The 27,800-nt window shown below is 39.2% G+C and overlaps 1 protein-coding gene across 1 annotated transcript; it reads left to right on the plus strand.

Annotated features, from left to right (window-relative positions):
* The first annotated feature begins 1,757 nt into the window (after positions 1 to 1,757).
* On the plus strand, positions 1,758 to 27,722 carry si:dkey-201i24.3 (centrosomal protein of 290 kDa). The gene is made up of 11 exons (XM_061902122.1): positions 1,758 to 1,931; positions 2,077 to 2,211; positions 9,792 to 9,954; positions 10,036 to 10,250; positions 10,316 to 10,375; positions 15,597 to 15,678; positions 24,590 to 24,702; positions 24,800 to 24,913; positions 25,062 to 25,229; positions 26,950 to 27,100; positions 27,171 to 27,722. The coding sequence occupies exons 2-11, from the start codon at positions 2,149 to 2,151 to the stop codon at positions 27,242 to 27,244; spliced, it is 1,203 nt and encodes a 400-aa protein (XP_061758106.1). The 5' UTR covers positions 1,758 to 1,931; positions 2,077 to 2,148; the 3' UTR covers positions 27,245 to 27,722.
* The last annotated feature ends 78 nt before the right edge of the window (positions 27,723 to 27,800 follow it).

The following is a 27,800-nucleotide window of genomic DNA, read 5'->3' on the forward strand; positions in this document are numbered from 1 at the left end:
TCTTTTGTGTTTATGTTGTGTTACGGTGCGGATGTTCTCCCGAAATGTGTTTGTCATTCTTGTTTGGTGTGGGTTCACAGTGTGGTGCATATTTGTAACAGTGTTAAAGTTGTTTATACGGCCACCCTCAGTGTGACCTGTATGGCTGTTGACCAAGTATGGTTTGCATTCACTTGTGTGTGTGAAAAGCCGTAGATATTATGTGGTTGGGCTGGCATGCAAAGGCAGTGCCTTTAAGGTTTATTGTCACTCTGTACTTCTCCCTACGTCCGTGTACACAGCAGCGTTTTCAAAAGTTATACATTTTACTGTTTGAAACCGATACCGATCATTTTTAAACCAATAATTTCCGATATAACATTTGAAAGCATTGATCGGCCGATAATATCGGCAGTCCGATATTATTGGACATCCCTAATAAGAAAAAGAAAACTTCACATTTTTAGCGTTAACTTCTCCTTCCACTTGCATGAGAGTTATGGGAATGTTTCATTGTTATGTTGAGTGTCACTCATTTCCATGGTGGTTGCACTTCCTTCCACTCTGGAGCAAACAAATCATTAGAAATCCACACAAACATTGATTGTGGTGTTTGTGACAAACTTTGTGTTTACCTTTTTGTAGGTGTTGACAAATGTGCTGAGTCAGGTGACGTCAAAAGTGAAGAAGGAGCTGTTCATCTCCGTGTCCTTTCTTCAGGTTTGTTTATGTGACACTAAAGCACACCCTCATGGATTTTAATTCTACGGTATACCGGTACTAATGAAGGAAAAACCACGCTATGCCGCCTTCCAAAAATACTGAAAAGTATGTATGTAAAATATATATATATATATATATATATGTCTTGATTGGATTATCCAGAGAATAGTTCTCGATTTCGTGGTAGAGTGTAATATGTAGGTGTTGGAAAAATCACAAGACTACTTCATCTCTACAGAAGTGTTTCATGAGGGGTTCCCTCAATCATCAGGAGATTTTAATGGAAGCATTCACATACAATGGTTTATATAGGGCACAGAGTGGGTGGGTACAGGCAGGCGTAGGGTGTGGTGATTGGCTCATGTGTTACCTAGGAGGTGTTTCCGTCTGTGGCGGCATGTTGATATGATTTCACTGCGCTTGTTGAGGGATGATAGATCTGGATGATATATAATAAACAGTTTCTCTTTTAAGCATAGGTTGCATCTTTTATTACCACTGTTGTAAGGTGTGCTGGATGCAAGAATTTGCCATGTTATTGAATATTCAACATTATTGTCTTTGAGGTTCCAAATGTGTTTGCTGAGTTCTGTAGAATTCCGCAAAGTCTGGTTTCTAAAGGAGGCGTTGTGATTATTCCATCTTGTATTGAACGCTCCTTCGGTTAATCCTACGTACGTGTCGGATGTGTTAATGTCCTTGCGTATTACCTTTGCTTGGTAAGCACCCGTCGGGGGGTGCTTACAAACATCAGTCGTTTATCAAGCAAAGGTAATAAGGTTGGCAAATATGTATTAAGTTGTCTACAGTTCTTTGGCAGTTGAGTAGTGACACTGGTATGAACAAAAGTAATGGAACAGTATGACTTTTATATACTCTTGTTTCTACATGTCATTGATGCAGTTTTGGTATGGTACCACCCAATCATGGACATTTCTAGTGAACAGGGTGTGTGTGTTTTCTTTTCAGTTCGACCCAGACGGGGCCGGTGTGGACCTCCTGAGCCCTGGCACCAACACGCTGGGTCTTGTCCGTCATCCAGTCCTGGGAGGGTGAACACCTCAGCGACCAAAGCATCTTGTGTGTATTTCTCTCTATACTTTGCAACAATCCCTTTGTTTTTCCAGTGTTGTCAGAGGTCTAAGCGAGGTGTGCGTGGATTCGGCGGAGGAGGCCTACGCAGTGTACAGGACATGCAGGGAAGCACAGGAGGCCAATGAAGCGTTACGGTGGGTCAGAGGAACTCTGGTTGTGTAATTGCTGACTCACTCTGATGGCTTGCGCAACACTGAATTCAAAGTTCGATTGGTGGGATCGTGGAAAAAAGGAGCTCAGTTTGTGTTAAAGCTGCGATTAAAATGCTTTTGTGTCCAGGAGCTGCTGTTCAATACTCTTCACATTGACGGTGGAGTGGAAAGTCCACGCGGGTGAGGTGGACTTGCAGGTATGCCGCAGCAGACTGCAGCTGTTCAACCTGGTAGGAGGAGCCTGCAGGACAGACCCCACAGGGTTGGTACTAAGCCAGACTGACCATACGTCCTCTTTTCCCCCGACATGTCCTCTTTTGCGGGACTGTCCGGGCTGCCCGGGTGGGGTTTCTTAAATGCCTCAAATGTCCGGCGTTTTGAGTCACAGTTGCATGTATTTTCAATGTAAGTACAGGGTTAAGAAGGGGTTGAAGAAAACTAAACAAATTCTGCCCGCAGCAGAATAAGTGAAGGAGGGGCAGAGAGAACGAGATAGTGGATTGGTTGTTAATCCAGGCATATTTGTTACGTCTTCGGGAGCGCATGGCTGAAATTGTTGTGTTCCTCACCAATGCAGGAAGCAAGCAGAAGTATTTTGTAGGTAAGATTCAAGTTCTTTTAATAAATCAAACGCGGGAACAAAAAATACAAAACTGCGGACGCTAGTAAGCGTGGAGCTAAACAAAAAAACCAAATGTCACCAAGGGTGAAAAACGAGGAATGCTAGTGTGTACAAACTTACTAGCAAGGAGAAAAAACAGGAGAACGTTGAACCAGCAACTACTGCTGGGTGACAGGACAATACAAAGGGGAGTGAGTAACCTAAACACCTGGTGGGAACATTAATTGCTAAACTAAGACAGGTGAGGAGAATCAGTCCCCATGGAAACCAACAGAAAACAGGGAAAGAGGTTGCAACCAGGAAACAGACTAAAACAGAAACATTACCATACATGAATCATGCCATCACGCAATATTTGTTCAACAGCCATACAGGTCACACTGAGGGTGGCCGTATGAACAACTTTAACACTGTTACAAATATGCGCCACACTGTGAACCCACACCAAACAAACATGACTTCCACCTGTTCGACCTGCTACCATCGGGCAGGCGCTACAGGTGCATCAGAGCCAGAACAAACAGGCTCAGAGACAGCTTCTTTCCCAGAGCTGTCACCATGTTGAACTCTAACTTATAATGATAATAATTCAATCATATACAATATCCTGCCCTAATACCCTACTGTGCAATGTTACCCTTCGAGTGCAATACGTCCGACACTGATTGTTAATTATGACACTGATTATTTATTACTTCGGTACTCTTGTCTTGTTCTGTATATTGTACACTATTTTGTGTTTCTATAGTGTTTTGTATATTGCACAGGATTTCTTATTATTTTTGTTGGATAGTAGTCTGTTTATTTCAATTGTTAGTTTTTCCTTTATTACCTCTTGTGTTATTTACTTTTACACCATATTTGTTCCCAGTATCCGCACCTTAAGTTGTATGCAAATATAATGACAATAAAGTCCATTCTATTCTTTTCTATTCTACAAACACATTTTGGGAGAACATCCGCACCATAACGCAACATAAAACACAAAAGAACAAGTACCCAGAATCCTTTGCAGCACTAACTCTTGGGACATTACACTATACACCCCCACCCCCACCTCAACCCCGATTACGTCACATCATATATTCCACTTTGAAAAATAATTTTGGTGGAAGATTTTACATATTTTGTGTGTTTGCCATAGAAAAAACTGTTATGTTTGACAAAAAAGGGCAGAAAACAAACAGACAAAAAACAAAAACTAAAACATTTTGAAATGAGGAATACATCTGAAGTTGATGTAAAGATTTAAGAGTTAAATATAAAATGTATGTACAGTATGCCATGGCACACCATAATAAATACACCTACAACTTATTAAATAAAAACATAGAAAAAACTACCAGCAGCGGTAAAGTTTAGATCCATGAAGGAAAGAAGAAAATGAATGAATGTTTATAACTGAACACATTTACATATGCATACACATTTGTCTTCTTTTTATATTATTTATTTTAATGAATGAAGTGACGTTAATGACTGTCAGGTTCGTCCCTGACAGTTTTGTTATGTTTTAGTTTTTTCCTCTGCATTTGTCTTTGTTTCCTCTGTGTGTGTAGTATTTCCAGTCAGCGCTTTTATTTTGTCTGTTTCCTGTGTTTCCCCCTGAGCGCTGTTTCCCCTCAGCTGTGGCTGATTTGCACCTGGCCACACCTGGTGTCAATCAGCCCGCTCCTATTTTAACCCGCCTTCCCATCCAGTCTGGGCTGGATTATTGTCGTTGCTACCTGTCGTGTCAATGCAGCGTTGCGGTAAGCTATATCCGCTAGCTGTTTGTAGCTTACTGTCTTTTGTTCACCTGCTTCCAGTTTTGTTTGTTCATAGCCAAGTTTGTTATTTGTCTCGTGCGCGCTTTTTGTTTGTACCCTTTTGTTTGGTTTTTGTCTTAGTGTTTTATTAAATCATGTTAACCTGCAAAATGCCTGCCCCCTTCTCTGCAACTTGGAGTTTGTCACAAACTAACTCTGAGAATGAAAACCTTTTTCCAAAACATTATATGAACAATATATAATGTGAGATATAAGAGGACAATGCATAAGTTTATCATTTGTTTTCAAAACGCCTAGAAAAAAGTGGGACCCCAAAAATGTATTGTGGGACACCATTTTTATGACTGATGGGGTCCCTGGGACCCCATTTGGAAAATTCCTAGCACCAACACTGCTGTCAACAGAGGAGAAAAAATGCTTTATTCAAATAAATATATTATTTATGAAGCAAGTTCAAGTATCTTTGGCAAATGTTCACCTAGTCCCGGCCTTGGCACGCAAATATGTGTCCTCTTTTTGGGATTTCAGAAGACGGTCAGGCTAACCAAGCACACAACATGCCCGACTCCTATTTGCTACTCCTCACTTTAATTAGATCACAATGTCGTCCTGGCTTTTTCCAAGTGGCTGCAAAGTGCATTTGGGTATGTAATGAAGAAAGTAATGATCTATGAAAAGAACCCAAAGCTGTTATCAGCATTTAATTGCTCCACGTTTAATTGCTAATCAAGCATTAATGGATGCCGACACGCTGTGCATTACTCTACACTATTTGCCAATAATAAATAAAGCCATAAAAGTCAACACATGGCCTGCAGAGCTCCGAACACAATAATAAATTGCAAACATAAAACATAACATGTTGGATTTATCAATTCATTAGTGCACAGTTTGAGTTTTATAGGACAGCAGCCTCTTGGATGTTTTGCACAAAAATAATGACATTAATCCCCTTTTAAATACAAAGCCTGTTTCCATATGAGTTGGGAAATGGTGTTAGATGTAAATACAAACAGAATACAATGATTTGCAAATCCTTTTCAAGCCATATTCAGTTGAGTATCCTACAAAGACAACATATTTGATGTTCAAACTAAAACTTTTTTTTTTTTTTTGCAAATAACTTAAAATTTCATGGCTGCAACACGTGCCAAAGTAGTTGGGAAAGGGCATGTTCACCACTGTGTTACATCACCTTTTCTTTTATCAGCACTCAATAAACGTTTGGGAACTGAGGAAACTAATTGTTGAAGCTTTGAAAGTGGAATTCTTTCCCATTCTTGTTTTATGTAGAGCTTCAGTCCTTCAACAGTCCGGGGTCTCCGCTGTCCTATTTTACGCTTCATAATGCGCCACACATTTTCCATGGGAGACAGGTCTGGACTGCAGGCGGGCCAGGAAAGTACCCACACTCTTTTTTTTTTTTACGAAGCCACGCTGTTGTAACACGTGCTGAATGTGGCTTGGCATTGTCTTGCTGAAATAAGCAGGGGCGTCCATGAAAAAGACGGCGCTTGGATGACAACATATTTTGTTCCAAAACCTGTATGTACCTTTCAGCATTAATGGTACCTTCACAGATGTGTAAGTTACCCATGCCTTGGGCACTAATACACCCCCATACCATCACACATGCTGGCTGTTCAATTTTGTGTCAATAATAGTCTGGATGGTTCGCTTCCCCTTTGGTCCGGATGACAACAAGTCGAATATTTCCAAAAACATTTTGAAATGTGGACTCGTCAGACCACAGAACACTTTTCCACTTTGCATCAGTCCATCTTAGATGATCTCGGGCCCAGAGAAGCTGGCGGCGTTTCTGGATGTTGTTGATGAATGGCTTTCGCTTTGCATAGTAGAGCTTTAACTTGCACTTACAGATGTAGCGACAAACTGTATTTAGTGACAGTGGTTTTCTGAAGTGTTCCTGAGCCCATGTGGTGATATCCTTTAGAGATTGATGTCGGTTTTTGATACAGTGCCGTCTGAGGGATGGAAGGTCACGGTCATTCAATGTTGGTTTCCGGCCATGCCGCTTACATGGAGTGATTTCTCCAGATTCTCTGAACCTTTTGATGATATTATGGAGCGTAGATGTTGAAATCCCTCAATTTCTTGCAATGTCACTTTGAGAAAGGTTGTTCTTAAACTGTTTGACTATTTGCTCACGCAGTTGTGGACAAAGGGGTGTACCTCGCCCCATCCTTTCTTGTGAAAGACTGAGCATTTTTTGGGAAGCTGTTTTTATAGCCAATCGTGGCACCCACCTGTTCCCAATTAGCCTTCACACCTGTGGGATGTTCCAAATAAGTGTTTGATGAGCATTCCTCAACTTTATCAGTATTTATTGCCACCTTTCCCAACTTCTTTGTCACGGGTTGCTGGCATCAAATTCTAAAGTTAATGATTATTTGCACAAAAAAAAATGTTTATGAGTTTGAACATGAAATATGTTGTCTTTGTAGCATATTCAACTGAATATGGCTTGAAAAGGATTTGCAAATCATTGTATTCTGTTTATATTTACATCTAACACAATTCCCCAACTCATATGGAAACGAGGTTTGTAGATATTGGGTTAGTGTCATAACAGGGTTTTTGCAGCCTACTGCAAGGTTTGTTCTCTTGGGAAGTAATTGGACTATTCCGGACAAGGCTTGCAGGTAGGAACATATTTAATTTCTGAAGAAATCTGGGCAGGGCATGAGGTAAACAAACATAAACTATGGCGCGGAACAAAGACGAAACTGTGGCATGAAACAAACAGCATAAACTATGGCGTGGAACAAAACACAAAACTGTGGCATGAAACAAACAGCATAAACTATGGTGTGGATGAAACACTAAACTTTGGCATGAAATAAACTCGACTTATGTGGACACGGCATGAATCAAACAACTTGAACTATGGTATCACATGAAAAGCATGAAACTACTAACTAACATAACTACGGCATGGAGCAAGTAATGACACCAGGCCGACTGACTGGCAAAGACAGGCTCAAATCATGGTCTCTTGATTAGAGCAGGTGTGTCTTCCGAACACCAGAGGCAGGGGAAACTAATAAGTCGCCATGGAAACTAAAAAAGGGTCCACAAAAACAGGAACTAATGAAGTGTTAAAAGTAACAGAAAATAACAAACACATGATCCAGACCACGGATCATGACAGTTTCACTATGTAAAGCGCCTTGAGTCACTAGAGAAAAAGCGCTATGTAAAATATAATTCACTTCTAATTCATTACAGTAAAAAAAGTAGAGGTTTTTTTTTCATTTAGAGAAAAATGCTGTAAAAACCCCCCAGTAAATTTCACAATTTTACCATGAAATGTATTGCTACTTTTACATTGCACAATTTGATGGATTATTTGCTTTGAAATCATTGTTAGCAGTATTTATTTATATTTAAAAAATGGTTTGAATGTTTGATAATATATTTTAGTGGGAGAAGGCAGGGACGTCGTTAGCTCCCAGTGTGTTTATTGAAATATATAAATATATATGAAGTGAGTGATTAAACCAAATGTATATGGTGCGACTATGTGTGGTAAGTATATGAGGAGTGTTACCAGGTAGTTTTGAAGGTGCGTGTTGAGATCGGTGCGGAAGTCCAGGTAAGGGAAAGGCAGGCTCAGAGATCCAGGGACAGGCAGGAGGTCAGGGGCAGTAGCGAGGCGTGTTGGTCCAAAGGCCGGCGTGAGGTCGAAATCCCGTAAGGCAGCAGAGAGTCCAGAGGGGATTCAGGGAGACAAGAGACACAGCTCGAAACCAGGGGATGACGACACAAGACAAGACACAGTGAGCACGACGGAGGGGAAACACAAAAAGCGAGGAAGCACATGAGCAAAGAAGCGAGAGATGTGAGAGGCTGACTGTACAATTGCAAGTACCTACGTTCTGGCACTGGAAACAAGAAACGCTGGCTTATGAAGGCAGGAGACTCATCAGCGTCAGGTGTGTTAATTGCAGAGTGACTGGTTTTGGGTTTTATATTTTCAGGAGCTAAGAATACATAGAGAAGTGAAATGTCGGTAATTTGGACACTCCGGTCTACTTTAGGACTATTATCGCTTTTCTTAATTATGACAGCACATTCATAACTACATAAAGTCCTAACACGGAACGATGAAAAACGAGGACTACTTGTATGCACTTTTGTAATCATTGGTAAGAACTACAGCTACTGCAGGCTTTCCCGCAGCGCTTTGTTGTTAAGGCGGCCGCCTTAACAACAAAGAGCCACCGCCTAAACAAAAGTCTTAAAAATAATAATAATTATTATTTTATTTTTATTTTTTTAGTCCTTAAAATTAAGCATGACGAGTTGAGCATGTGGCCCCACTTTTAACTCTTTTTCAAACACTTGTTGCAAACGCTCATTTACAGTAAGTCATTAATTTGACTTAGTAAATATTGACTTACTAAGACAAAATAATGACCAAGTCAAATTAAATTAATGACTTACTAAGTATTTCTTTATTTTGACTTAATAAACATTGACTTACTAAGACAACATGATGACATACTTAGTATCTCCGGCAACTAGGACTCTTTTCCATCCATCCATCCATTTTCTACCGCTTATTCCCTTTTGGGGTCGCGGGGGGCACTGGTGCCTATCTCACCTGCAATCGGACGGAAGGCGGTGTACACCCTGGACAAGTCGCCACCGCATCACAGGGCCAACACAGATAGACAGACAACATTCACACACTAGGAACCATTTAGTGTTGCCAATCAACCTATCCCCAGGTGCATGTCTTTGGAGGTGGGAGGGGCCTATCCCCAGGTGCATGTCTTTGGAGGTGGGAGGGGCCTATCCCCAGGTGCATGTCTTTGGAGGTGGGAGGGGCCTATCCCCAGGTGCATGTCTTTGGAGGTGGGAGGGGCCTATCCCCAGGTGCATGTCTTTGAAGGTGGGAGGGGCCTATCCCCAGGTGCATGTCTTTGGAGGTGGGAGGAAGCCGGAGAACCCGGAGGGAACCCACGCATTCACGGGGAGAACATGCAAACTCCACACAGAAAGATCCCGAGCCCGGGATTGAACCCAGGACTACTCAAGACCTTCGTATTGTGAGGCAGACGCACTACCCCCTGTGCCACCGTGCTGCCATAGGACTGTTTTGTGTTTTGTTTTTACTTTACGGAAAAAATATTGAGATATATATCGTATATTGCCACTCAGCAGATGGAGCGGAAAACACAACCAAAAATTGTAGGCTCTTTCATGCGACGAAGTCGGCCTACTTCAACACAGTCTATAGTCTGTTGCCCCCCCAGGCTGTGGTGAGATGAAGACATGATGGTGGAGACACTGTTCCTTACACCCACCCATCCCCGTCCCCGTCCTACTGCAAGTCCCGGGCGGCGCCCCCTTCTTCTTCCCCCTGGAGAGACACCACCTTAACTAACACATTTTCTGGGGTGAACACTGTACTGTCTTGTGCAGGCTGACGTTATTGGGGTGCTCTCCAGGGTCAACCCACTGTTGGCGGCCGTGGATCAAACCCCAGGCCAAGTCACGCAAACACACCCGCTCTTGCCTTGCCTGCTACGTGACGCACTAACAGGAAGTAGCAGGACCACGCTCATCTACTTCATCCAACCCCAAGGTGCTGACCTCCGCTCAAGCCTAACTTCATCCACATCTTGTCGTCCTCTTCCCGTAAACAAGCCCCGCCTCCTGGTTACAGGTGACATGGACGGCGAGACTCCGTCTGCTTTGTCCTTGGCCAAAAAAGTCCAGCGTCTGTCAACAAAGGCCGCGGCGTGCTGCTGGCGTCCTGGTGAAACCGAGCGAGAGATCCGAGGCTGCGTTACGACGCTGAGGCGTGTGATGATGGCGGAGACAGGAAGTGAGGCGTGCGAGGATACGCTCAGGCTGGCTGAGCTTGTACAAAACCTGCAGGTCAGTTGTCAGATGAAACATGAAACATCCGACAAACAAACATGCTGCGTGCTCTTTTTTAACAGATTGTCAAAGACCAGGCGTGGGAGCGGAGGAGGAAAGAATCAGAGAGGATTCAATTTAAGGTTTGTCTTTTATTGTCTATAACGGGGGTCGGCAACCAGTGGCTCTAGCGCCGCCCTAGTGGCTCTCTGGAGCTTTTTCCAAAATGTATGAAAAATGGAAAAAGATGACGGGGAAAAAAATATAAAAATATATATGTGACGGACTCTTGCTGTCGTATGGGTTCCATGGACCACCAAGGAAGGACATTCTTGTGCAGGTTTGACACTTATTTATTTTTTCAAATTAAGAAAGTCTTTTGCGCCGTCGTCGCTCCCACTGCTCTCTCGTGTTCGTCTTGCTCTTTGTCGCTTCCGCTCTTCAGGCACTGCTGAGGGCTCTCCAACTCCTTCTTTCTTCATCTCTCCTTCTCCCCTTTTATACATTGAGAGGAGATACATTGATTGTGTTCAGGTGCGCGATTAACGCACCTGATCTCGCCTGCGGCGTCGCTCCCGGCACACTCCGCCTCGCCGCTCGCTCGCATTCTCCGCCTCCTTGCCGCCTCTCCACAACATATTTTTTGTTTTAAAACGGTTTCTGTAGGAGGACAAACATGACACAAACCTCCCTAAGTGTTATGAATCACACTGTTTGTATTGATTCGGTATTTGGCGAGCGCCGTTTTTGTCCTACTAATTTTGGCGATCCTTGAACTCACCGTAGTTTGTTAACGTGTATTAAGTTTCTTCGACTATCTAAGACGTGTTTTATGCCACTTCTTTTTCCGTCTCATTTTGTCCACCAAACTTTTAACGTTGTGCACGAATGCACAGAGGTGAGTTTTGTTGATGTTATTGACTTGTGTGGAGTTATAATCAGACATATTTGGTCACATATCGATGCTAACATGCTATTTAGGCTAGCTGTATGTACATATTGCATCATTATGCCTCATTTGTTGCTATATTTGAGATCATTTAGTTTCCTTTAAGTCCTCTCAATTCAATTTATATCTCATGACACACTATCTGTATGTAATATGGCTTTTATTTTTGGGGGTTCCAAACATATTTGTTTTTGTACTTTTGATCCAATGTGGTTCTTTCAACATTTTGGGTTGCCGACCCCTGGTCTAGAAACATGAACTTTACATTTTTATAATGTGGATACACAGGTTAGTCATGTACTTACTGCCATCTAGTGGAAGATAATTACATTGTTTTCCCTTTTGACATTGTGTATATACCATTGATTGATGGATTGAAAGATGTATTAGTAGATTGCACAGTACAGTACTGCACATATTCCGTACAAATGACCACTAAATGGTAACATTTACCAAATCTACTAAATCCTTTCAGCAAAAATATCACGAAATGATGAAGTATGACACATAGAATGGAGCTGCTATCCCCGTTTGAATAAGAACATCTCATTTCAGTCGGCCTTTAAGCATGAGTTCAGTGCAGGAGTTCCCAAAGTGAAAATGAGTCCAAAAAGCGACATTGACCCCGCATCAGGACCACCAGGGAGGAATTTCCCCTCATCCCTTCTTACTTTGGTTGCAGCCTCGCCTTTGAGTGGGAGGCCTCGTCCTCCTCATGATTGCAGTTAGACTTGGCCGCTGCATAAAAGTCCGGATGCACCGTGAGGAGGCTCCATCCCAACAAAACATGGCCCTTTGTGGCCCGGTCCACTTTGAAGTCCGGATCAGAACACTCGGGCTTCTCAGGCAACGCTTGGGCTCAAAGCGCGGCAAAAACACTAATAAATGAGGGTCGGAAAAATAAAAACATTGAGTTCAGAAAGGCGGCCGAAGGACGGAGAAAATCGAATAAATACATAAAGTGTTGAAAAAAAGTCAAGGGAGTTTGTTTTGACTCACATTTTTCAAGGTTTATTGAAAATACTCTCATAGCTCATATTTGATTCTGCCCTGTTTTTGCTGCAGCTGTTACATAAACTGTAGTATTGTACATGGTCATTGGGATTGCAAATATTATATTAATATATAATACATAGTATATAATGTCAGTATATATTATATACTGTATATGTAATATGTAAATAGTACATATGTTGTATTTATATTGCTATAGTAGTAACTTTTTTGTCTACTTTAAACATGCATTCTCCTATACGGTAAATTTATGGTAACTGAACTGTTAGTTTTTTTACCATAAAATCCCCCCAAAAAATGTTTATAAGGAAAAAGTGTCCATCTATTGAACCTGACAATTTCTAACACTTAATATTTACAGCAAATAAGGCTTAGACGTAGACAAACTGTATCGATCCACTAGGGGGATTGGATTGTTCCACACAGTAGCTCAGTTATAAAGGATGGAAAGGATAATGCATGTAAAAAGTAGACAAAAAAGTTACTACTGTAGCAATATAAATATAACATATGTACTATTTACATATTACATATACAGTTGCCATAAATATACTGTATACGTTAAAAATAAAAAAAATGCATGGATTTGTCTTTTAAAAAACTGGCAGCTAAGTCGCTAAAATTTTAGCCTAAAAATAACAGCGGTACTGTTTTCAAATGTACAGTATTGCACTGTAACAAAAAAAATAACTTGCTAACATGTTTCCATTGAAAAAACAGCAGGACTGATTTTCAATTTATAGAATTGTACTGTAAAAAAAATCTGTTGCTAAAATGATACCATAAAATCATCAGTGATACCTTTTTTCCATTTACAGTAATGCACTGTAAAAACTGGGAGCGTAGATTTACTACTGTAGCAATATAAATATAACATATGTACTATTTACATATTACATATACAGTTACCATAAATATACTGTATATGTAATATGTAAATAGTACATATGTTATATTTATATTGCTACAGTAGTAACTTTTTTGTCTACTTTTTACATGCATTATCCTTTCCATCCTTCATAACTGAGCTACTGTGTGGAACAATCCAATCCCCCTTGTGGATCGATACAGTTTTTCTAAGTCTAAGCCTTATTTACTGTAAATATTAAGTGTTAGAAATTGTCAGGTTCAATAGATGGACACTTTTTCCCTATAAAAAAAATATTTTGACTTTACGGTAAAAAACTAGCAGCTCAATCACCATAAATTTACCGTAAAATTCACTGTGATTGTTACACGAAATTACAGTAAATTGAAAAAACGACTGAGCTGCCTGTTTTTTACAGAAAAATTTACGCTATTTTTTATGTTTTAACAGTGAATTACTATTTAAAAATCAGTAGTGCTGTTACTTTTACCGCAAAATTCTGCCGACTGAGTTGTTCCTTTTTTCCGTGAAATCTACGTTCCCAGTTTTTACAGTGCATTACTGTAAATGGAGAAATGGTACCACTGATGATTTCATGGTAAAATTGTAGCGACAGATTTTTTGACTGTACATTGCTATAAATAAAAAATCAGTACCGCTATTTTTTCAATGAAGACATTTTAGCGAGTTATCTTATTTTTACAGTGCAATACTGTAAATGGAAAGACAGTACCACTGTTATTTTTATGGTAAAATTTTAGCGACTGCGCATTTTGACAGAAAAATCTATGCTATTTTTTTTTTTTTTTTTACAGTGCATTACTACTAATTAAAAATCAGTAGCGCTGTTACTTTTACCGCAAAATTCTGGCGATTGAGCTGTTAAATTTTTATCGTGAAATCTCAATTTCCTGTTTTTACAGTGCATTACTGTAAATAGAAAAATGGTATTGCTGATGATTTCATGGTAAAATCAGTACCGCTATTTTTTTCAATGGAAACATTTTCGCAAGTTGTTTTATTTTTACGGTGGAATACTGTAAATTCAAAAACAGTACCGCTGTTATTTTTATGCACATTTTTAGCTATGCTTATTCTTTTTTACAATGTATTACTATTAATTTTAAATCAGTAGCACTGTTACATTGACCACAAAATTCTGGCGACTGAGCTGTTACTTTTTTACCGTGAAATCTACATTTTCTTGTTTTTACAATGCTTTACTGTAAATGGAAAAATTGTAACACTGATGATTTTATGGTAAAAATTTTGCGACTAGTTTTTTTTTACGGTACATTGCTATAAATTGAAAATTAGTACTACTGTTTTTTCAATTAAAAATTTTTAGCAAGTTATTTTTTATTTTTTATTACAGTGCAATACTGTAAATTGATAAACAGAACTGCTGTAATGTTTGTGGTAAAATTTTAGTGACTGAGCTGCCAGTTTTTTACAGAAAAATCCCCGCAATTTTTTTTTTTTTTTGCAATGCATTACTATTAATTAAAAATGAAAAAAAGTACCACCGATGATATTATGGTAAAATTTTAGCGACTGATTTTTTATTTTTTTTTACAGCACATTGCTCTAAATTGACAATCAATACCACTGTTTTTCAATTGAAACATTTTAGCAGGGTTTTTTTTCAAGTTTTTTTATTACGTTTTTTATTTTTACAGTGTAATACTGTAAAATGATCAACATATTTTACCGTAATTTTTACGGTAAAAGTTTAGTGACTGAGCTGCCAGTTTTTTGCAGAAAAATCTACGCTCATTTTTTTTTTTTTTTACAATGCATTACTATTAATTAAAAATGGAAAATGGTACCAATAATGAGTTAATGGTAAAATTTTAGCGACTGATTTGTTTTTACAGTACATTGCTATAAATTGAAAATCATTACCACTCTTTTTTCAATTAAAACAGTTTAGCAATTTTTAATTTTTCTTTAATGAAGTGCAATACTGTAAATTGATAAACAGAACTGCTTTAATTTTAACGGTAAAATTTTAGTGACTGAGCTGCCAGTTTTTCACAGGAAAAATCTACGCTATTTTTTTAAAATAATGTATTACTTTTAATTAAACATGGAAAAAAGTACCACTGATGATTTATGGTAAAGTTTTTGCGACTGATTTAAAAAAAAAAATGTTTACAGCACATATAAATTTAAAATCAATGCCACTGTTTTTCAATTGAAACATTTTATCAGGGGTTTTTTTAATGTATTTTTTTTACAATGCAGTACTGTAAATTGATGAACATAACTGCTGTAATTTTTACAGTAAAATTTTAGTGACCGAGCTGCCAGCTTTTTTACAGAAAAATCTAAGCTCTTTTTTTTTTTTACAATGCATTAGTATTCATTAAAAATGGAAACATGGTACCAAGGATGATTTTGTGGTACATTTCTGGCGAATGAGCTGCCAGGATTTTTACAATAAAAAATCAACGGACTTTTTCCCAGTTCAGGCTTTCGGACGTTCCGCATAATGATGTGAAGAAACTAAAGGTGTGTTTTCTTCTGGTAGCTCGGTCGCAGCAGAGAGAGTTGGGACACCGTGAAAGTCTTACAGGAAGAGCTGAGGCAGGAAATGGAAGCTCTCATCAAAGGTAAGATGACACTTCATTAGGTACACCTGCATAAACAGTATGTGGTGGTGTAAAGCTACAACCACTCTGTAGGCCTTGGGCTTTGGGGAAGGTTTTAAGATTGTTTTCTTTTGTAAAAGACAAAGTTTTAAGAGTGGTTAAAGGCCTACTGAAATGAGATGTTCTTATTTAAACGGGGATAGCAGCTCCATTCTATGTGTCATACTTCATCATTTCCCAATATTTTTGCTGAAAGGATTTAGTAGAGAACATCCACCATAAAGTTGGCAACTTTTGGTGGCTAATAAAAAAGCCTTGCCTGTACCGGAAGTAGCAGACGATGTGCGCGTGACGTCACGGGTTGTGGAGCTCCTCACATCCGAACATTGTTTACAATCATGGCCACCAGGAGCCAGAGCGATTCGGACCGAGAAAGCGACAATTTCCCCATTAATTTGAGCGAGGATGAAAGATTTGTGGATGAGGAAAGTGGAGTGAAGGACTAGAAAAAAAACAAAAAAAAAACTTGAGGGCAGAGCGATTCAGATGTTATTAGACAAATGTACTAGGATAATTCTGAAAATTCCTTATCTGCTCATTGTGTTACTAGTGTTTTAGTGAGATTATATGGTCATACCTGTACAACCTGAAGGTCGCAGGGGTGTGGTGACCGCCAGTGTCTCAGAGGGTAGCCACGTTTCTCGACGAGGCGAAGGCAGCCGTCGGGGCTGGGCTAAGATTTTAATTTTTTTCCCTCCACGGTGGAAGCAGCCGACGGTCGGGGGCGGCCGGTGGGAGGAAGCAAGAGAGTCCGCAGTTACCTCTTTGACAGGTGCAGGAGGAACCACGCAAGCTATACTGGGGCGGTATAGCTCGGTTGGTAGAGCGGCCGTGCCAGCAACTTGAGGGTTGCAGGTTCGATCCCCACTTCCGCCATCCTAGTCACTGCCGTTGTGTCCCTGGGCAAGACACTTTACCCACCTGCTCCCAGTGCCACCCACACTGCTTTAAATGTAACTTAGATATTGGGTTTCACTATGTAAAGCGCTTTGAGTCACTAGAGAAAAAGCACTATATAAATATAATTCACTTCACACTTCACTCTCCGCTCACGTCTACGGTAAGAGCCAACTTATTACCACCATTTTCTAACCGAAACCTGCCGGTTGACATGTGGTAGGGAACCATGTTCGCTTGACCGCTCTGTTCCATAGTAAAGCTTCACCTTCAGGAATGTAAACAAGAAAACACCGGCTGTGTTTGTGTTGCTAAAGGCGGCCGCAATACAACGCCACTTACCTACATCTTTCTTCTTTGACGTCTCCATTATTCATTGAACAAATTGCAAAAGATTCAGCAACATAGATGTCCAAATACTGTGTAATTATGAGATGAAAAGAGACAACTTATAGCTGTGAACGGTGCTGGACCAAAATGTCCTCACACTGCGACGTTTTAGCACGATACAACCGCGGGAAATGTAAAATTGCAGTTTATTAAAGTAAAGCGGGCGTATTGTCATGTGTTGCAATGTTAATATTTCATCATTGATATATAAACTATCAGACTGCGTGGTGGCTAGTAGTGGCTTTCAGTAGGCCTTTAATGTTGCTGTCAAAGTTAAAAGATGAGGTTTGCATTAAATTAGGAATGTGTTTAGTATTGGTACAACATAAATAACTTCCATTGCAGGCAGATTGATGAAAAATACTGTCGCCAGTGGGAGTGGAGCTGGGAGGGGCAAAAGATCTGATACATTACCCACCTTGGTATCAATATTTGGATCGATACCTCCACCCCTAGTTCACTATTTATAACGTCATCAAAGCTCACCTGTAGGCGTTCACACTTACTGCACCACTATTAGATAGGAGCAAGTTAAACATGATCAATCTATTTGTGGCAGCGTCAAATAAGGTGTTTTACTTTCAGTTTTGCATCTCACGGCATATAACTGTGATGCGTTCAAGGACCCTTGATTCAAATTCTAAGCAGAGGCTTCTCTAGGTTTTAATTTCAGGGGAGGCTTAACACCCAGTAGAAGCAATAATAGATATAATAATAATAATAGTCATAATGATGTATCAATATGGGTTTTAGTGTCCTATTTTGCAGCCCTTTGAGACACTTGTGATTAAAGTCTATATAAATAAACTTTGTTCGACTTTGACTGATTAAAATCAATGAATCAGCTCATCTGTACTTGACGTATGAAGTAAAGGGACTCATATACTGTATATATTCTTATTTAAGTGAATAAAAAAAGTATATTTATATAGCATTTTTCTCTAATGACTCAAAGTTATTTTACAAACCCCGTTTCCATATGAGTTGGGAAATTGTGTTAGATGTAAATATAAACAGAATACAATGATTTGCAAATCCTTTTCAAGCCATATTCAGTTGAATATGCTACAAAGACAACATATTTCATGTTCAAACTCATAAACTTTATTTTTTTGCAAATAATAATTAACTTGGAATTTCATGGCTGCAACACGTGCCAAAGTAGTTGGGAAAGGGCATGTTCACCACTGTGTTACATCACCTTTTCTTTTAACAACACTCAATAAACGTTTGGGAACTGAGGAAACTAATTGTGGAATTCTTTCCCATTCTTGTTTTATGTAGAGCTTCAGTCCTTCAACAGTCCGGGGTCTCCGCTGTCGTATTTTACATTTCATTATGCGCCACACATTTTCCATGGGAGACAGGTCTGGACTGCAGGCGGGCCAGGAAAGTACCCGCGCTCTTTTTTTTTTTTACAAAGCTACGCTGTTGTAACACTTGACTTGCTGAAATAAGCAGGGGCGTCCATGATAATGTTGCTTGGATGACAACATATGTTGCTCCAAAACCTGTATGGACCTTTCAGCATTAATGGTGCCTTCACAGATGTGTAAGTTACCCATGTCTTGGGCACTAATACACCCCCATACCATCACACATGTGTAAGTTACCCATGTCTTGTTCACTAATACACCCCCATACCATCACAGATGTGTAAGTTACCCATGTCTTGGGCACTAATACACCCCCATACCATCACACATGCTGGCTTTTACACATTGCGCCTATAACAATCCGGATGGTTATTTTCCTCTTTGTTCCGGAGGACACCATGTCCACAGTTTCCAAATATAATTTGAAATGTGGACTCGTCAGACCACAGAACACTTTTCCACTTTGCATCAGTCCATCTTGGTGCTGAAAATCAGTGTGCTGAAAATTGTAATTTTCCTGAAGGAACTCTCCTGACGGAATAAATAAAGTACTATCTAATCTAATCTAATCTAATCTTAGATGAGCTCGGGCCCAGCCAAGCCGGCGACGATTCTGGGTGTTGTTGATAAATGGGTTTTGCTTTGCATAGTAGAGTTTTAACTTGCACTTACAGATGTAGCGACCAACTGTATTTACTGACAGTGGTTTTATGAAGTGTTCCTGAGCCCATGTGGTGATATCTTTTCCACACTGATGTTGGTTTTTGATGCAGTACCGCCTGAGGGATCAAAGGTCTGTAATATCATCGCTTACGTGCAGTGATTTCTCCAGATTCTCTGAACTTTTTGATGATTTTACGGACCGTAGATGGTAAAATCCCTAAATTCCTTGCAATAGCTCGTTGAGAAATGTTGTTCTAAAACTGTTTGACAATTTGCTTACAAAGTGGTGACCCTCACCCCATCCTTGTTTGTGAATTACTTAGCATTTCATGGAAGCTGTTTTTATAGCCAATCATGGCACCCACCTGTTCCCAATTAGCCTGCACACCTGTGGGATGTTCCAAATAAGTGTTTGATGAGCATTCCTCAACTTTATCAGTATTTATTGCCACCTTTCCCAACTTCTTTGTCACGTGTTGCTGGCATCAAATTCTAAAGTTAATGATTATTTGCACACAAAAAAATGTTTATCAGTTTGAACATGAAATATGAATGTCAGACCCATCTTTAAAAAGTCTAAACTCTTATCAAGTTTTTTACATGTCTTTAAAAAGCCTACTTCAACCATATTAAGTTCACTTCATTTTTAATGCATGTAAACATACTGAGTGTGTGTATGTAGGCAGTGATGTGTCTAATAATAAATACAAACCCCAAAACCAGTGAAGTTGTTACGTTGTGTAAATGGTAAATAAAAACAGAATAGAATGATTTGCAAATCCTTTTCAACTTATATTCAATCGAATCGACTGCAAAGACAAGATACTTAACGTTCGAACTAGTAAACTTTATTTTTTGCCAATATTAGCTCATGTGGAATTTGAAGCCTGCAACATGTTTCAAAAAAAGCTGGCATAAGTAGCAAAAAAGACTTGGAAGGTTGAGGAATGCTCATCAAACACTTATTTGGAACATCCCACAGGTGTGCAGGCTAATTGGGAACAGGTGGGTGCCACGATTGGCTATAAAAGCAGCTTCCATGAAATGCTCAGTGATTCACAAACAAGGATGGGGTGAGGGTCACCTTTTTGTGAACAAGATGCGTTAATAAATTGTCTAAAGGTTTAAGAACAACATTTCTCAACCAGCTATTACAAGGAATTTGGGGATTTCACCATCTATGGTGTAATATCATCAAAAGGTTGGTGGTAAGAGGCAAGGCTGAAAACCAACATTGAATGTTCGTGACTTTTGATCCCTCAGGTGGTACTGCATCAAAAATTGACATCAGTGTGTAAAGGATATCACCACATGGGCTCAGGAACACTTCAAAACCACTGTCAGTAACTACAATTTGTCACTACATCTGTAAGTGCAAGTTAAAACTCTACTATGCAAAGCGAAAGCCATTTATCAACAACACCCAGAAACACCGCCGGCTTCGCTGGGCCCGAGCTCATCTAAGATGGACTGATGCAAAGTGGAAAAGTGTTCTGTGGTCTGATGAGTCCACAGTTGTAATTGTTTTTTGGAAACTGTGGACGTTGTGTCCACTGGACCAAAGAGGAAAAGAACTATCAGGACTGTTATAGGCGCAAAGTTGAAAAGCCAGCATTTGTGATGGTATGGGGGTGTATTAGTGCCCAAGACATGACTAACTTACACATGTGTGATGGTATGGGGGTGTATTAGTGCCCAAGGCATGGGTAACTTACACATGTGTGATGGTATGGGGGTGTATTAGTGCCCAAGACATGACTAACTTACACATGTGTGATGGTATGGGGGTGTATTAGTGCCCAAGGCATGGGTAACTTACACATGTGTGATGGTATGGGGGTGTATTAGTGAACAAGACATGGGTAACTTACACATGTGTGATGGTATGGGGGTGTATTAGTGCCCAAGACATGGGTAACTTACACATGTGTGATGGTATGGGGGTGTATTAGTGAACAAGACATGGGTAACTTACACATGTGTGATGGTATGGGGGTGTATTAGTGAACAAGACATGGGTAACTTACACATGTGTGATGGTATGGGGGTGTATTAGTGAACAAGGCATGGGTAACTTACACATGTGTGATGGTATGGGGGTGTATTAGTGCCCAAGACATGGGTAACTTACACATGTGTGATGGTATGGGGGTGTATTAGTGAACAAGACATGGGTAACTTACACATGTGTGATGGTATGGGGGTGTATTAGTGAACAAGGCATGGGTAACTTACACATGTGTGATGGTATGGGGGTGTATTAGTGCCCAAGACATGGGTAACTTACACATGTGTGATGGTATGGGGGTGTATTAGTGAACAAGACATGGGTAACTTACACATGTGTGATGGTATGGGGGTGTATTAGTGCCCAAGACATGGGTAACTTACACATGTGTGATGGTATGGGGGTGTATTAGTGAAGAAGACATGGGTAACTTACACATGTGTGATGGTATGGGGGTGTATTAGTGAACAAGACATGGGTAACTTACACATGTGTGATGGTATGGGGGTGTATTAGTGCCCAAGACATGGGTAACTTACACATGTGTGATGGTATGGGGGTGTATTAGTGCCCAAGACATGGGTAACTTACACATGTGTGATGGTATGGGGGTGTATTAGTGCCCAAGGCATGGGTAACTTACACATGTGTGATGGTATGGGGGTGTATTAGTGCCCAAGGCATGGGTAACTTACACATGTGTGATGGTATGGGGGTGTATTAGTGAACAAGACATGGGTAACTTACACATGTGTGATGGTATGGGGGTGTATTAGTGCCCAAGACATGGGTAACTTACACATGTGTGATGGTATGGGGGTGTATTAGTGAACAAGACATGGGTAACTTACACATGTGTGATGGTATGGGGGTGTATTAGTGAACAAGACATGGGTAACTTACACATGTGTGATGGTATGGGGGTGTATTAGTGAACAAGGCATGGGTAACTTACACATGTGTGATGGTATGGGGGTGTATTAGTGCCCAAGACATGGGTAACTTACACATGTGTGATGGTATGGGGGTGTATTAGTGAACAAGACATGGGTAACTTACACATGTGTGATGGTATGGGGGTGTATTAGTGAACAAGGCATGGGTAACTTACACATGTGTGATGGTATGGGGGTGTATTAGTGCCCAAGACATGGGTAACTTACACATGTGTGATGGTATGGGGGTGTATTAGTGAACAAGACATGGGTAACTTACACATGTGTGATGGTATGGGGGTGTATTAGTGCCCAAGACATGGGTAACTTACACATGTGTGATGGTATGGGGGTGTATTAGTGAAGAAGACATGGGTAACTTACACATGTGTGATGGTATGGGGGTGTATTAGTGAACAAGACATGGGTAACTTACACATGTGTGATGGTATGGGGGTGTATTAGTGCCCAAGACATGGGTAACTTACACATGTGTGATGGTATGGGGGTGTATTAGTGCCCAAGACATGGGTAACTTACACATGTGTGATGGTATGGGGGTGTATTAGTGCCCAAGGCATGGGTAACTTACACATCTGTGAAGGCACCATTAATGCTGAAAGGTACATACAGGTTTTGGAACAACATATGTTGTCATCCAAGCAACGTTAACATGGACGCCCCTGCTTATTTCAGCAAGACAATGCCAAGCCTCATTCTGCACGTGTTACAACAGCGTGGCTTGGTAGTCAAAGAGTGCAGGTACTAGACTGGCCTGCCTGTAGTCTAGACCTGTCTCCCATAATGTGTGGCATATTATGAAGTGTAAAATACCACAACAGTTGAACAACTCAAGCTGTACCTCAAACAAGAGTTGGAAATAATTCCACCTGAAAAGCTTCAAAAATTGCTCTCCTCAGTTCCCAAACGTTTATTGAGTGTTGTTTAAAGGAAAGGTGATGTAACACAGTGGTGAACATGCATCTGTGCCAACTTCTTTGCAATGTGTTGCTGCTATTAAATTCTAAGTTAATGATTATTTGCAACAAAAAAAAGCTTCTCAGTTCGAACATTAAATATTTTGTCTTTGCAGTCTATTCAATTGAATATAAGTTGAAAAGGATTTGCAAATCATTGTATTTTGTTTTTATTTACCATTTACACAACGTGCCAACTTCACTGGTTTTGGGTTTTGTAGATCAATCTACCGACAAACGTCAGATTACAGTATGTAGGCCTAAGTAATCATTAAAAAATAATCAATAAATGTTTATTCATACATCCCTAAATCACAAGTGTCTCAAAGGGCTGCACAAACCACAACGACATCCTCGGTATATCCCACATAAGGGCAAGGAAAAACTCACCCCAGTGGGACGTCGGTGACAGTGACAATGATGACTATGAGAAACCTTGGAGAGGACCGCATATGTGGGAAAGCACAATAAGTGCTCTAACAAATAAGCATACGACTGTTCTATTAACCCCTTTAAATGAAATTATAAATATATTTGACACATGAAGTACTTACAGTGGGGCCAAAAAGTATTTAGTCAGCCAGCGATTGTGCAAGTTCTCCCACTTCAAATGATGACAGAGGTCTGTCATTTTCATCATAGGTACACTTCAACTGGGAGAGACAGAATCCAGGAATTCAAATTGTAGGAATTCTAAAGAATTTCTTTGTAAATTTTGGTGTAAAATAAGTATTTGGTCAAGCATTCAAAGCTCTCACTGATGGAAGGAGGTTTTGGCTCCAAATCTCAGGATACATGGCCCCATTCATTCTTTCCTTAACACGGGTCAATCGTCCTGTCCCCTTAGCAGAAAAACAGCCCCAAAGCATGATGTTTCCACCCCCATGCTTCACAGTAGGTATGGTGTTCTTGGGATGCAACTCAGTATTCTTCTTCCTCCAAACACCACCAGTTGAGTTTATACCAAAATGGATACATGGATGATACAGCAGAGGATTGGGAGAATGTCATGTGGTCAGATGAAACCAAAATAGAACTTTTTGGTATAAACTCAACTGGTGGTGTTTGGAGGAAGAAGAATACTGAGTTGCATCCCAAGAACACCATACCTACTGTGAAGCATGGGGGTGGAAACATCATGCTTTGGGGCTGTTTTTCTGCTAAGGGGACAGGACGATTGATCCGTGTTAAGAAAAGAATGAATGGGGCCATGTATCCTGAGATTTGGAGCCAAAACCTCCTTCCATCAGTGAGAGCTTTGAATGCTTGACCAAATACTTAATTTTCCACCGTAATTTACAAATAAATTCTTTGAAATTCCTACAATGTGAATTACTGGATTTTTTTTTTCACATTCTGTCTGTCACAGTTGAAGTGTACCTATGATGAAAATGACAGACCTCTGTCATCATTTGAAGTGGGAGAACTTGCACAATCGCTGGCTGACTAAATACTGTTTAGCCCCACTGTATATATATATATATATATATATATATATATATATATATATATATATATACAGCAAATGAACATTATTACTTGTACCTCTTACTGAATTGAGCGATCTTTAGCCATACCATATCGTAAGTTCATTATTCCTGCATTATTTATGTGTCACGTCTGCAGAAGACAGAGCGAGTGTAGAAAAAGTCCAGGAGCGAATAACCAAGATCCTGCAAGTGAGGGAATGTCTCCGAGAGAAGAACACCGCTGCAATTAAGTGTGACCTCTGCCTGCAAGTAAACATCATTTTTTTAAATCCTGCTAATCCTTTTTTCCCGGCAGTTGATGAGATTTATGTGTGCCGCTGCAAGACTTGTTTGTTCTTTTTGGCAGCTGGAAGGGCACCACGCACCCGGGCGTAGGAGGCAAGTGAAGGAACTCGGCAGGAGATTAATTCAGCGGGAGGTGGAGAAGATGGAGAAAGACTTGGCAAAGGAGCAGCTTCCAGTAAGATGATGAGATATACTGTAGAGCTTTCAGATGATTCGGTGTCGTCCATCTTAGGAGACGATGCTGAGTCAGTCGGAAGAAATTGATGACTGCGTGTGAGGAGAAGACCTGAGGTGAGGTGTGATGAAGTTCTTGTTGTTGTCAGAGTCATGGAGTGCAGAGAGATCTGCTGGTGCTGAGCAGAGAGAGGCAGGTTCTGGTGCTGCAGATGGAGACCCTCAGAGCTGAGGCCCAGCAGGCCCAGAAAGACCTGCAGGACCAGAATGAAGTGCACCAAAGGGAGATGCAGCACCTGAGGGAAGAAAGCCTGCAGGTATAACATTTTACTTACTGAAAGTACTTTGGTGAAGTTTCTTTAAGGTTTTTAAATGATGTGTTCACTTCTTTACTTTTTTAGAAATGCAGATGTGTATATATATATATATATATATATGTCTTAATTAGATTATCCAGAAATAAATGGTAAATGGGTTGTACTTGTATAGCACTTTTCTACCCCTTTTTAAGGAGCCCAAAGAATAGTGCTCGATACCGTGGTAGAGCACAATATGTATGTGTGGGAAAAATCACAAGGCTACTTCATCTCTACAGAACTGTTTCATGAGGGGTTCCCCAAATTCCCGACAATATATATACATACATATGTCTATATATATAAATACATACATATATAGGTATATCTACCGTATGTGTATATATACACATGTATATGTACATCTATGTATATATATAGATAAATATATGTATATGTATATATATATGAATATATATATATACACATGTATGTATATATATAAATACATACATACATATGTATATATATATATTAATTAATGTATGTGTATATATATATATATATATATATATGTTATGAGTGTGCATGTGTATTTGAAATAAATCATTGGATTTTAAATGGGCCACGAATAAAAAATAAATAAAATCAATTAAACATTTGAAAAATAAATAAATACATTATTGTAATCAGAAAAATCTCAAGTGTCTAAAGTTATCCATCCATCCATTTTCTACCCGCTGTCCCTTTTGGGGGCGTGGGGGTGCTGGAGCCTATCACATGAATAAAAAAATTTAAAAAACGATTTAATTTAATTGCATGAATCCAATTAAAAAGTGTGTTCAAAATTCGATCATTTTAACAACTTTTCACATTTAAAAGAGGAAATAAATACATGGCCTAATTTGTTGCAATGTAATCAAATTGTGAACATGTTTTTTGTATCTAAAATGTCTAAATAAAACGTAATTTTGTATAATTTTCTATTTTCCAGAAGAATTATCTAGTTTGAAAAATGTAATTTGAATGTAATTATTATTATAATAGTCATTATTATTTGAATAACATTTAAAATTGTTCAACGAATCGTCTCAAAAATCTAGTTTCTGTATATTTATATGTATGTTTTAGACACAATTATCTAATTATATTATTACAATTCAATTATTTACAACCAATAAAAAATGTTTACTTTTTTCAAGAGTCAAAACATTTGTTTTCTCCATCATTTTAATGTGTTTATTAGTTAATGAATTTATTAATTAAACTTGTATTAAATTAGGCAAATATGTTTTTTAGTCTACAAAAAATATTTGTTTAGTTTGCACTGAATGATCTAATTAATAACATTAGAATTAAATTATTTAAACAAATTTAAAAAGTGTGTAAAAAGAGTTGAAGTTTCTTCATTTTTTCTATTAAAAATGATCCTTCCATTATGTCAAATACATCTACTTTTTCCATTTCATTAAAATTATATTAAAGTACATATGAGACATTAATCGTGAACAGGCAGATCATAATTAATTATCCTATTGTATTAATTGTATGTCAGTTGCTTGATGACTTGACTTTTGAAACACAGCTGCATCTCTCCAGCTCGCTCGGTGTGTGTGAGTGTCATGAAGAAAAGCTCAGACTGTAGTGATTTGGTCCCACCTGTTGGTTTGCAGTATAATAAATCTCTCGTCCTTAAATATGAGACGACTCGTCTTGTTTGTTTTCCCGTCTGCGCCTGAAGGTGTTGAAGAGCTTCCATGAGTCAAGCGAGGATGTGAGGAGGATGTCAGAGTTGAGATACAGAAGTGTTCTCCTGGAGGCGGTGCAGGATGCCGTCTATCTGTCTGCTCAGAACCAGCAGCTGCAAGCTGACAACAAACAACTGCTTCACGGTGCGTGTGTCTGAAAGCTGCACCGACACATTCTTTCTTTTCTAAGGCTTTCTTTTCTCTTCTACTGCAGCTCTGGGAGAGTTGAAGGACACGCTAACCAAGAGAAGTCTTCACAACTCTGCATTTCCCCTAAAACATGACTGACATCACATCAATGACCATAAACATATATCAACATTTTCAGACATTTTAACTGGGCTGACACCCGCTTATCATTTTAATGAACATATTTTTGGTTCCTTTAATAGTTAAAACAAATTTACATTATTGCAATCAGTTGATAAAACATTGTCCTTTACAATTATAAAAGCCTTTTAAAAACATGTACTACTCTGCTAGCATGTCAGCAGACTGGGGTAGATCCTGCTGAAATCTATGTATTGAATGAATACACAATCCTTTTGAATCGGAAAAATATCGTTTTTGAATAGAAAATTGCATTGAATCGGAAAAATCGATATATTATCAAATTGTGACCACAAGAATCGATATTGAAACGGAACTTGGGACACCCAAGGATTCCCAGCCCTAATTATATGTATATATATATATATGTATATATATATGTATATATATATATATGTGTGCATATATATATATATATATATGTGTGTGTATATATATATGTATATAGGTGTATATATATATAGGTACATATATATATGTATATATATGTGTATATACACATATATATATGTGT

Source organism: Nerophis ophidion, linkage group LG05 (genome assembly GCF_033978795.1).
Source record: "Nerophis ophidion isolate RoL-2023_Sa linkage group LG05, RoL_Noph_v1.0, whole genome shotgun sequence".
NCBI lineage: Eukaryota > Metazoa > Chordata > Actinopteri > Syngnathiformes > Syngnathidae > Nerophis > Nerophis ophidion.